At 45.2% G+C, this 12,559-nt stretch overlaps 1 protein-coding gene across 1 annotated transcript; it reads right to left on the reverse strand.

Moving 5' to 3' along the window:
* Positions 1-530: 530 nt before the first annotated feature.
* Positions 531-10,630, reverse strand: LOC112542811 (signal-regulatory protein beta-1-like). The gene is made up of 6 exons (XM_025176522.2): positions 10,466-10,630; positions 8,923-9,264; positions 6,252-6,365; positions 5,654-5,675; positions 2,549-2,591; positions 531-2,040 (listed from the first exon to the last, which is right to left on the reverse strand). Exons 1-6 carry the CDS (start codon positions 10,536-10,538, stop codon positions 1,888-1,890), a joined length of 747 nt encoding a protein of 248 aa, XP_025032290.1. The 5' UTR covers positions 10,539-10,630; the 3' UTR covers positions 531-1,887.
* Between the last annotated feature and the right edge of the window lie 1,929 nt (positions 10,631-12,559).

Genomic DNA, 12,559 nt, shown 5'->3' on the forward strand with positions numbered 1-12,559 from the left:
CCAATTTATCTGGTCCAAGAAAGGTGGGTTGGAGGTAAGAAGTTTCTGTCTCCCGTTCCGAAAGAGATGTTGAATTTCAGGGGCACTTTACCCAGAATCTAAGGTGCTGTCCAGCTGATTTGATGTTTTTATCTATTTCTATGTTTTTTCTAGTTTTGCACACTGCTCAGAGTCCATTGGAGTTGGGCGGCTAATACATTCAAATAAATAAAGGAATAAAATGATTTTGCCTGTCTTGCTGGGATTAGAGATGTCTCTGAGGCTGAGAAAAACACAAGAGCATCACGAAATGCCATTCATAACAACAAACAGGGAATAATATTTCAAGGTCTGCCTCATCTGGAGAAAGGACAGTTAGCCCTTTGGTCTTGCCTTTTCAGAAAAAGGGGTTGCAAGAGCTCTCAGGGACTCTGCCTTCCTGAATAAACTAATCTGTGAATATTGGAGTTTGGGCTTCTTCGGTTTCGGAGATTAATGTCAAATCCTAAAAACCTAGAAAGTAAAATTCAGGACAAGTGACATCCGTTGGGTTTATTCTCAAGAAGGTAAGGGGTTAATATAGAGAATCCCGGCTAGCCTTGGTTACTTTGGGGGGTACGTGTGGTCTACTGCAGTGTTTCTCAAACTTTCTTCTCTCAGGACCCCTTCCCACTTTTAAAAATGACGGCGGACGCCAAAAGAGCTTTCTTTGCATGGGTGATATTGATCGGTATTAAAAATCAAAACGGACGCCTTCGTTGGTGCTACCGCTTCTCATGACCGTTTGATGGGACTTTAAGATTGTATTGTTTTTCCAGAAAGGCTGGGAAATCATTTTGCTTTCACAGACCCCTGAGAGGATCTTGGGGGACCCCCGGGGGTCCTCAGACCACACTGTGAGAAGCCCTGGTCTGGTGTGTCCTGTGAGCCCTGCTTTTCTCGGTTACGTTATGACTTAGTGTCCTGGACACCCACAGAAAAGGGGCTAACCCAGCATCGCCCCTTCTGCAAAAAACACGTCATTTCGGTTTGCAGCCATAGCTTTCAGGATAGCCGTCCCTTCGACAGCTCTCTGAGGGTTTCTCCCGCGCTGTCTTTTTGCCTAGTGATCAAATTAATTAACTCAGGAGAGTTTGGCCTGGCCTGTGGGTTTTGTTTAATGCAGATGCTCTGTTTTGCTATAAAAACATAATCCGAGCGGCATGTCGGTTCTGTAAGTGGGTAAACAGCCATGTAATATCTTAGCGGTAGAGACGGCCACAGGGCGAAAGAAAAAACAGCATTCAGACATTCCCAAACGCCTCCTTGCCTCCCTCCTCCTTTCTGCCTTTCAAGTTTCCAGATTTAATGGCAAATGGAAAGCCTCTTTCCAAGGGGGGAATGAAGAAGTAATACAAGGAATATTTTAGCCGTTCGCTGCATTTTATAAGGAGCAGGACCTTGTCTTTCTAGAAACAAACGCCAATTTCTGTTGCTCTTAGTCTCCCAATCTGGCATCTTGGTCAACTCCTGTTCATTAAATGTTGAGCATCTTTTCAAAGTCTCCTTGGTGACTTCAGCCACACATCCATGCAGGTTTTGGAAGTGGAAATCTATATTGCTATTAAGATTGGGGTGTTTTCTGCAAGCCTCCGCCTTTGGGGTTGCGTTTTTCCCCCGTACGTAGTTTACAATAGCGCACCCTCGTCCATTACTCCACGACAATACAAATTTTATACAGACATTTCCCCGACGTGCTTGTTTTCCAACCGACAAGCGACGATATTTGGAATCGGGTGAAATTTCAAAGGGTGAGTGCATTTCCGTCTGAGGACTGGCTGAGAAATGCAAAATGAAGTGATGTTGCTTTTATATATGAAGTAGCTAAGATTTCTTCCCCATCTCGACTTCTTCTCTAATTTCACAGATTCAGGCTGAGAAAGGTCCTTCCTCTGTGGCCCCAGTCGGTGCTCCCTTGATGGTAGCATATTCCGAACGCTCTTCCGAATTGATTTTCCTGGGAATCTGTAATCTGCTTGGGCCCTTCAGGTCAGCATAGACGATCTCTTTAACCCCAGAAGTCTGGAATAAAAGCAACAGTGAGCTCAGGATTTTAAACCCATACAGGCACTTCCGCAATGGGTACAAAATTAACTCACCTTCTGGGACTTACAACACACTGAAATATAAACTAACGAGGCCACTTTCCCCCCCCCCCAAAAACACATTAACCAAGATGAACACTAACTATTAACCAAGGTAAACACTAAGCTTAGCACATGGTAGGAATGCATCTCCTAGGGCAGTGTTTCTCAACCTTGGCCGCTTGAAGATGTGTGGACTTCAACTCCCAGAATTCCCCAGCCAGCAAGGCTGGCTGGGGGATTCTGGGAGTTGAAGTCCACACATCTTCAAGCGGCCAAGGTTGAGAAACACTGCCTAGGGGTTCACCTAACCTAGTTAACTATGTTGTGAAAACAAGGCCAATAGCTGCAAAATTATTTTCTCCTCTGAAATGGGGTCAGCATAAAAGACCACCCCTTGCGATTCTGTTTCAGAGCAGAATAAATACGAACGGTGTTCCTCCTACCTGCTTAGAAGACTGCTGTTTTTGTGGAAAGGAGGTGTCAGACCTAGAAAGAAAATGCAGAAAGCAGACAGGTTAGAAGCCCCCACGGCCATGTTTCTGTTCATGCCATGCTTTCCCAATGATCAGGACTTGTTTGTCTCCCCCAACGCCCTTATATCAAATTCTATATATTGGCTCAAAAGATCAATCAAGTTAACCACAACAAAAAAATGTCGAATATTTCAGTTACTGCTTTATGTCCTTGTTGACGAACTAGAAATCAATCTTTCCACAAAATTATGGCAGCGCAGGGAAGAATAAGGAATAGATTTCTTATTTTCTTATTCTGTGTCTCGTATTGCCTTGATGTTGTACGAGAGAGATAAGCTAAATTGCCTCTTCTTGAATGCTGGACACTCTGGGGACATTTGCCAACTTTCCAGGTATCTTCACCTTCATGAGGGCTGGAAACATGCTTTCTAAATGGAGATGGGCTAGGATTCCAGTTCTGCATCTCTAACCAGGTATGGAACTGCATAAGAGGATCTGCAATTGCTATTTTGCCCAAGTTAAGGGGGAACAATCCTGGGACTGGATGCAGCAGTGTGGGCAGGGTGTGGTCGAAGATGGTGGCCGTGATGGTTTCATCGAAGCCCTGACCACTTTTCATGTGCATCTTCTTTGATCACACCCTGTGGACCGCCTCCTGCTGTTAAAGAACACACATAACCTGGTTATAGAATTAATGCATGTTCTGGGTTCGCACAATACACAGAACCATATCTAACCAGGTAGGTGGGTTTGCCCACTCCGTCAAGCCAAGGTCAGCTCAGCTCGGTTAAGATACACAAATAATCCAGCTTAGCAGGTGCGCCTCTGCTGACTTTTGTACTGATCTGGTTAAGCAAGTTGGGTGAACTCAACCTATGGGTGTCTACAAAGAGGACACCCCTTCTGGGTTTAGTGGGCTTTTCCACAGATACACTGATGCAGGAATATGGCTTAAAATAGACTTAGCATTGCCTGGAACCTTGCAATTATCTGGCAGATGAACTATCTAAATTAGCAAATGATATTAGCAAATGACTTAAGATGTGTGGACTTCAACTCCCAGAATTCCCCAGCCAGGCTGGCTGGGGAATTCTGGGAGTTGAAGTCCACATATCTTAAAGTTGCTAAGGTTGAGAAACGCCGGCCTCAGTCTTAACAATGGGGGGGCGGGGGGCAACCTTTTGACCTTTTTCCTGTTTTGTTTTTAGTGATTGATGGCTATAAAGGCAGAACACGTCCCTGGAGCGATTGGGGTTTGAATTGTAGCTTCTTCCCCCCACCTCTTTGGGGAAGGTTTGGATTTTTTAAAAAAAATATAATAAAATAGGTGCATTACACCAATCATCCATTTAAGTCTATGGCGCGTTTAATGTGCCTATTTCATTTCTGCCTAGAGAAAGATGTGGAATATCATCCCTTGTTACTATGGGGCTCTGCAGCTAAATTTAAGTGGCACAAATTTCTGGGCCTCCAGACAGTTTACCTGGTGGCTACCTTAGGGGTGTTAAAGAAAGCTTGACAGTGGGCAGGTAATGCTTGATGAAATCACTAGAGGCAAAAGAGAAAGAGAAAGAGAAACAGGAAGGGAGGGAGACAGATGGGGAATAAGAAGAAAGAAAGAAAGAAAGAAAGAAAGAAAGAAAGAAAGAAAGAAAGAAAGAAAGAAAGAAAGAAAGAAAGAGAAGGAAGGAAGGAAGGAAGGAAGGAAGGAAGGAAGGAAGGAAGGAAGGAAGGAAGGAAGGAAGGAAGGAAGGAAGGAAGGAAGGAAGGAAGGAAGGAGACAGATGGGGAATAAGAAAAAGAAAGAAAGGAAGGAAGGAAGGAAGGAAGGAAGGAAGAAAGAAAGAAAGAAAGAAAGAAAGAAAGAAAGAAAGAAAGAAAGAAAGAAGGAAGGAAGGAAGGAAGGAAGGAAGGAAGGAAGGAAGGAAGGAAGGAAGGAAGGAAGGAAGGAAGGAAGGAAGGAAGGAAGGAAGGAAGGAAGGAAGGAAGGAAGGAGACAGATGGGGAATAAGAAAAAGAAAGGAAGGAAGGAAGGAAGGAAGGAAGGAAGGAAGAAAGAAAGAAAGAAAGAAAGAAAGAAAGAAAGAAAGAAAGAAAGAAAGGGAATAAGAAAAGGAAGGAAGGAAAGAAGGAAAGAAGGAAGGAAAGACGGCCAGCAGGCAGGCAGGCAGGCAGGCAGGCAGGCCGGCAGGCAGGCGGGCAGGTGGGCGGGGGGGAGTGGAATCAGATTAGCAGATTTCCAGACTCAGCGGGCTCTTTCACGGCTTTTTGTCCCTGCCCCCTCCCCCCTAATTAAAGCCAGATTACAGATCTGGAATCCATCTGTCTTCGACTATAATGCCATTGTCAGGGGGTGCTTTGAATTTGATAGGCAGAGCAGCACGGCAGGAGCTGAAGCTTAATCCCCCCCCCCCCGTACACCGTCTTCTGGATGGAAGTCCTCCACACTGTTGCCATTAACCCCAAAGGGAAGGGAAATGACAGCATTGGCAGTGGAGTGGGGCAGAGACGGAGACAGTGGCAGCGTGGAAGAGAAGGCTCCATTCCGTCTTCCCCCAAGCTCCACGGTCGCAATCAGATTCGGAAGCCCCCAGCATGGGTTAAAAACCCAAAACCAGCCCGAGAAAGAGATCTGGGCCTTTGGCATCTCACCTGGTTTGGCTGGAAGGGAGGGAAAATGCCTCCTGCAGCCAGCAAAGGGGTTGCCAGCATCCAAGGTGGCAGAGCTCGGGTAGAAAGTCGGACCGGGCTGAGCCCAGGACTTTGATTCTTCGACCGAACATCAGCTGCAGCACCCAAAGATTGAAGTCCCCAGCGTGGATGTGCCCGGAGAAGGTTTGCCTCTGCTCTGCAGAACACGGCGGCCGGATTTCTCCATCGCCAACAGCTCGTTTGGCATTGGCCGAGAATGAGAAACCCAGGGGCGCTCCGTGGGTGTGTTTGCATGCATGCGAGTGCGTTTCTGTGCCCGGGCACTGGTACATGGGATCCCTCCAGCCCCGATTGCAGAAGCCGCCCCCCCACCTCCACCCCCATTGCATCAAGCTCAGGGAACGATATCTAACTTCCACAGACCTTGAACTGCTGCTCCTCAGACCTGGACACAAGAGAAAAGCGGAGAGAATTAGCACAGCGGCTTGCAAAAATGAACTGTAACGTATTTCTTTGCCCACATTCCCGCAATCTCTATGGGAAGGTCAAGATTCTTGTATCAATAAAGTCCAGTTCCAGTCAAACTTGTGGAGTGGCGTTTCCTGACCTGGCCTACCTTGAAGGGCTGATACCAGTCTTGAAAGCCTGACTGTGTTTTCCCTCCCCTCCCTTTATAGCTCAGTAAATTAGCGGGGAGCCAGCCTGAGTTTCTTTCTCACGCTTCCTCTGTTTTGTAACACCGGCTTTTGTTTCTGTCTCTATCTCTGTGTAGTTTCTCCAAAGTCATCTCTGTGGCTTGCTCCATCTGTTTTCTAAACCAATGTTTTCCAAACTTGGCCCCTTTAAGAGGGGTGGACTTCAACTCCCAGAATTCCCCAGCCAGCCATGCTGGCTGGGGAATTCTGGGAGTTGAAGTCCACACCTCTTAAAGGGGCCAAGTTTGGAAAAGGACTATCTTAAACTAACCTCCTAACTGTTCATTCCCCCAACTTGCAGCGAAGGCAGGCCCAACTTCACTCACCTCTTTTCTTCTTTATGTAGATGCAAAGCGCTGCGCAGAGCAAACCGATCAGGATGAGGCCAGATACCCCAACAGCAACTGGAATGACCGGGATATCTTGAGAATCTGGAGATGCTAAAGAGAAACATGGCATGGTTGTGCCGAAAGCGAAAAATCCAGCCGCGGCTTTGTTCCTTGTATAAGTCTACTGACCGCATTTGCAGAACGCGTTAAATTTGGTTAGTCGTAGCCCTGGTTAGCTGGCTTGTTGTGGAGTGGCTTACCACGGTGGCAAGGTTTTCCTTCAATGGGTCACGTAAACCCGGGCAAGGGGTAATTTCTCTAACCAGGATTGAGCAACTTGGGTTCTTCAGACAGCCACTCGCAGCCTTGAGAAGTTCAGCCGAACTTTTATCGTGCATGGTGGACTTGTGTGAAAGCTAAGAAATTCTGGGTACAAATTCATGTCAACTTGCCAAGGAGATTTAGGATTAATATTGCAAGAAACCAAACTCTTTTCAGTGGGACTTATGGGTAATGGATTAGAAAAGATTCAGGGTAACTTGGTACTGTACATGGTAACTGCAGCAAGATTATTGTACACACAACGACGGAAGAAAAATGCAATTCCCACTGGGGAGGAATGGACTGTGAAAATGTCAGAATGTGCAGAAATGGCAAAACTGACCTGCTTGGTCTGAGAACGACAAAAACTTTTTTGAAAGACTGGAAGCCTTGCAAGGACTTTTTGTTGAAAGAAGAGAAAAATAATTGATGATTTATGGATTTGAAGACTAAGAAAGATGAGGATTAAATGAAGGGACTTGTAAAATACTTCAGAGGGAGGAGGGACAATAAGAATGTAATTATGTGTTGAAAAGAAGGTCAGAAGTCATCTATATCAGTGTTCCTCAACCTTGGGAACTTTAAGATGGGTGGACTTCAACTCCCAGAACCCCCATGGCTGGCTGGGGAATTCTGGGAGTTGAAGTCTACCCATCTTAAAGTTCCCAAGGTTAAGGAACACTGATCTAGATGGTTCTTAACCTTTGGGGGGTTTCCCTGTTTTTTTCTTTTGGTTTGTTATTATTATATGAAAATTTTCAATAAATTTTTTAATAAATATAATTTTAAAAAAAGAGAAGTTTGGCCAAAGGATGGATTTGTGGCTTTTGGTATGCATGAAAATGTGTATGATGGATTTCCAATCCGGTTCCAAGTTACAGAAGTAACTCATTGTCTAGGTTTACATGACACATTGAACAAAAACCCCACCAGTATGCAATGTGAGCTAACATTGGTTTACGTTTAGGTCAAAATGGCTCTGGAAAATTTCAAGAAGTGAAAATGCCAGAAGAGAATTGGATTGTGTAATCTGGGAAGTGCAGAACAGATTGGTAAGAAAATACAGATCAGAAAAATTTGTTTTCTCCTGCCTCCATTCCTAAAATTCTGAGAATGACTTGGCAGGGAAGCGGGGGGTAGGACTCTCTGTGCTGGGGGAGATATTCTGCTTAAGGAAAATTTGGGGGGGGGGCATCTTGGATCCTTTGAGTGAAAATAAAGCACTTGAAAGTTGCGGGGATTGTGTAGGGAGAAACACATCCTTGCCTATGGTGCTCCGTTGTGTCAAAGTCAAGAAAAGTCATTGTTCCTCTCTGTTCTACATTAATCTGACTCACACCGAGAATATGGAGTCCAATTCAGGGCACTATATTTTAGGAAGGATACTGACAAACTGGAGTACAAGTATGTCCAGGGAAGAACAATGAAGATGAAGTGTTGGAAGAAAAAAATTACAAGGAACTCTTGAAGGCATGAGGTGTGTTTAGCCTGGAGAAGTCTGCAGAGAGACCTGATAGCTGACCTCAGGTATCTGAAGGGTGGTCATGTGGAAGAAAGGGCAGAATTGTTCCAAGTTGTTCCATGGAACAGGACAAAAAAACAAGGGAATCCCGTTACAAGGAGATAGACTTCACTGGGTCATCAGAAAAGATTTTGTAATACTAAGAGCTGTTCAATGATGGAAGAGACTGTCTTGGAAGAGGTGGACTCTCCTCTGCTGGAGGTATTTAAACAAAGGCTGGGTGGTTATCTGTCAAGGACTCTATAGTAGTGGATTCCTGCCCTGGACTAGATAGTTTCTAAGTTCAGTCCCAACCCTTACTGTCTATGTTTCTATAGTTCTTTCACCTTCCTGGATGAAAGATCTTTTAACCACTATGTGTATCTCTTCAAAGGTCTGTCCGCCTTGACATGGTAGACCACTGGAACCCTTCTAGGCCTTTCAGGAGTGAGAGGCATAGAGATGTATACAATGAGGAGAACCAACATCCACTTGGTGGTTTTATGTCCCTGGTGTGGCAACCATATCTAATGCTTGCACGCATGACAGTAGGCTGTTATGCAGAATCCCCCCACCCCCAGCAGGACCCCATTGTCTTGCACAGCCTTCTCTTTCCAAGTTTCCATGAACATGTAATGCCCCTGGAGAGCTACAACCATCCACTGAACATACTTGCAGAAAAGTGGAAGATGGTTGGACCACACAGCAGTGTTCCTGGAGGCCCCAAGCGAGTTGGTGTATGGAAGACCCAAATCTGGAGCCAGGCGTGGCTGCAGCACTAACACGCAAGTCCCCAGACCCAGAAGCCAAATAAGCAAACTTCTCCCACAGCTTTTTCACACTGACCTTTCACGACCACTTGAGTCCCATGTCCTTTGAACCAGTCCTTGCTGTTTTTCTTCTCCTTCACGCAGTAATATGTCCCTGCATCTTCCAGAGTAACATTGTGGATGAAGATAGTGAAATCTGTGTTGGAACTTGGGGACCTCCTCTCTATTCTTTGATCATTTTCAGGAGTCCACTTGTCTGCGTAGATGAGTATCCGGCGTGGACCTTCCCCCAAGTACCATTTCACAGGACCGGGGTGCAATTGCTCAGACACCAGGCACTCCAGGTGGAGGTCTTCTCCTATTAGTACCCGAACAGACTCCGGGGACTGCCACACCTTTGGGTCCTGGGCCTTCATGCCTGAGAAAGAGGAACCCAGGCTGCAGTTACAGCTCTCTCACACTTCCAGCCCTTCCTCAAACGAGGTGTCCTGTGTTGAACGCCTTGCCCAGAACTGTGATCACAACCAACCCGATCAAGGAAACCTCAAAGCACTGTTCCAGGGCAGTGACTGAGGCATTGCCAGGCACCAACCTGAAGAGCCCAAAATCAGTAGGGCAGTTTAGGGGGCAAATGTCCCAGACTGGGTTGAAACAAGCCTGGTGGAGCAGAAGAGGGCTGATTCTGATCGTTGCAGTGTCCTGGTCTCCTTCTTTAAATTACCCTATAACTGGGGGTCTCTTGGTGCATACATAGACAAGCACAGATGTTCCTTTCAAAATAAATGCACCCACAAAGCAGGTGCTGATTCCAGAGTAATCAACAAGCACTTCAGAATTAATGGCTGTGATTAGATTTAAATTCCTGCCATCTAGTGGCTTAATTTTAGAGTGGCAAGGTTGGCGTGAAGCAGTGTTGCTTCCTGAAGCAATCTTGACTGATTGGCAGAGTAATCTGCTTCCCAGTGGGACCACAACTTGAAAAAACAAGATGCTCCATCTCACGATCTGAGGTGAAGTGAGGTGGGCTCCTTCACTTCTCCATCCTCTAGAAACACCCATCAAAAGGGACTGTGGGAGACCATAGCCAGGAGATCAGGAATGGGAAGGGCCATAGCTTACTTCCGCAGCTTGTATTTTTGCCCTAAACCACCACTAACCAAAAGAAAATATCTACAACCCATTGAGCAGTCCTTTCTCTGCTCCCAAGACAACTTTCATTTTTAAAAGATGGAAAGTGAGACAGTTACATTGATTGTGAGCATGAGTGATTCTATGAATTATGATTATGAGTGATTCTTATGAATCCCCCCCCCAACAAAAAAGAAAGAGAAGACATTCAGAAACAAGAGGAAGAATGAGCATGGGAGAACCGAGTTTTTTTTGAAGCAGATCAACTCCTTCACCCAACTTCCCTCCAGATAGCCGAAGCAGTAGCCATCCATGTTATTATTGTTTTTAAAGAGAGAAAATGGAAAACTAAAGAGGAGTGAATCCAAGAGAGTATCCTAGGAGAGGGCATGACTAATTAGCTGAGGGTTTGAGCATTTTGTGATGAGTCCAACTTGTTTAATTTAATGTGTCAGTATCTTCTGCCTAAAGCCTTTTGTCGGATCACTCACCTCCGTTTCTTGCTGAAAGCAGGCTGGAAAGCAGACTGAAAAACACACCAAAAAGAAAGACACCAGAAGCCATCTGAGAAGCTGGTTTAGTTAAAACAGCGACAACTCTTGTGTCTACTTGATCATGGCATAAATCGGCACGTCGCCCACAGAATCAGATGGTTCTGCGTAGTGCGTGGCTGCAAATTTGCCAACTCCTCATATGGGAAGTGACAACAGGAAACTGATTTGACATTAAGTCAGATGTGTTCTGTGTTGCCTTACAGTTTAGAGAAGAAAACTGTAGGGAAAAAAATTCCTCCATAAATGGCCCGCGCTGACTAACATAGATCAAGGTTTTTCAAGGAGTTTCCGGAGAGACGAAGAGAGGGGGAAAAAAATCACTGGATTTTTTTTTATCACTCCAGCGTTGCTTCCTGATCAAAAGTTCTGGGAATGTTCTTTTTCAAGTAACAGCTTCCAGGGTCTAAAAAAGTTGGGAAAACTCTGAGCCAGGTTTCACTGAGCAAAATACATTTTGCCTGGGTCTTTTCTGGAGCAGAGGGGAGACAAATGCTCTCATGAACAATTTTCAGAAAGTGTTTGGACTTGGAGAATCCTTGGGGAGTTGCTACCTTGAAGACCAGCGGTGACTGGGAAGAGAAGCAGAAATAATGATAACAAATTTCACGCCAGGAACAATAGAAAGGGCTTGGTTTTTAGAGGGCATGTAGTCTAACCCCTGCTCAGTGCAGGATCCACTAGAGCAGTGTTTCTCAACCTTGGCAACTTGAAGATGTGTGGACTTCAACTCCCAAAATTCCCCAGCCAGCCTTGCTGGCTGGGGAATTCTGGAAGTTGAAGTCCACACATCTTCAAGTTGCCAAGGTTGAGAAACACTGCACTAGACTATCTCTGATCATCTGATAGATGATCAACCAGACACTGTTTGAAGACCTCCCATGAAGGAGAACTCATTGTTCATGAGTCAGTCTGTTCCACCGGCTGGCAGCTTGCACAATCAGGAGGTCCTCCTTCCTTGTACTCTGAATCCATTGGTTCTTGTCCTACTTTCTGGGGCCAAGAGAGAACAACCTGACTCCCTCTTCCGTGAGACAAGCCTTCAGCTATCTGCTATCATATTCCTCCTTGGTCTTCTCTCTTGTTTTCAGGAGGTCTTCGAACAGGGATCATCTATCAGAGGTCCTCCAGTGCAGTGTTTCTCAACCTTGGCAGCTTGAAGATGCGTGGACTTCAACATACCCAGAAACTTTAACTAGTTCTCTATAGGACTTGATTTCCAGACCCCTCACCATCTTGATCGCCCTTCCATGAACCCACTCCAATCTGACAATGTCATTTGTAGACTGCAGTGCCCAGAATGGACTTCAAGGGAGCTTCTGACTAGGGCAGAATAGAGGCGCATTACTTCCCATGCTCTGGACTATCCTTTTCTGCACATTCATAAAAATGCAGCTATGGAAATTTTATGAGAAAAGAAAATATTTTGCACAGAGGGAGCTGAACGCTTATGAAGTTCCTGCTTCCTTGTACACCAGGAGACCCTGCATTTTCTCTTGTAGTTTTGTTCCGGTTGTTCTGTTCTTTCCTGAATTTGACCCGCTAAAAGCAATAACATCATCAGACAATTGAAAGTCAAAAAGAGCACAAGTTCTTTATGGGGGAAGAAGCAGACAGAAGCATGGACATGATCCAGTTCAGGATTCAGATCATGACATTGAGGCTCAGGTCACTTCTGCGCTGGTGACTCAACAGCATTATCTGGAGTCGTTGAGCCAAATGACCACAGTGAAGACAAGCTTTATATCATTTCAGCAATGGCTGGATTAATGCTATGAAGACCCTATAAATCACTATTGGAGAAATGACCTCAGACTGATTCAGAAGTTGAGGTAGCAACACACTTAACCTGATTACCAAATTAAACCATTTTCTGACTTCATACATTGATGATTCACTGATTCACTGAATCATAAATTAGCCCAAGTACTGTAGCTGGGTTCACTACAGCTTCCAGACCAGGCTTTGAATGTCCAGATGCTCAGTAGATGACCGTAAAAAGTTAATTTTTTTCCTCTATCTCTCTGCTGCCAT

This window comes from Python bivittatus, unplaced genomic scaffold (assembly GCF_059951505.1).
Source record: "Python bivittatus isolate LINGU-HERP-01145 unplaced genomic scaffold, Pbiv_v1 ctg000700_np1212, whole genome shotgun sequence".
Lineage (NCBI taxonomy): Eukaryota > Metazoa > Chordata > Lepidosauria > Squamata > Pythonidae > Python > Python bivittatus.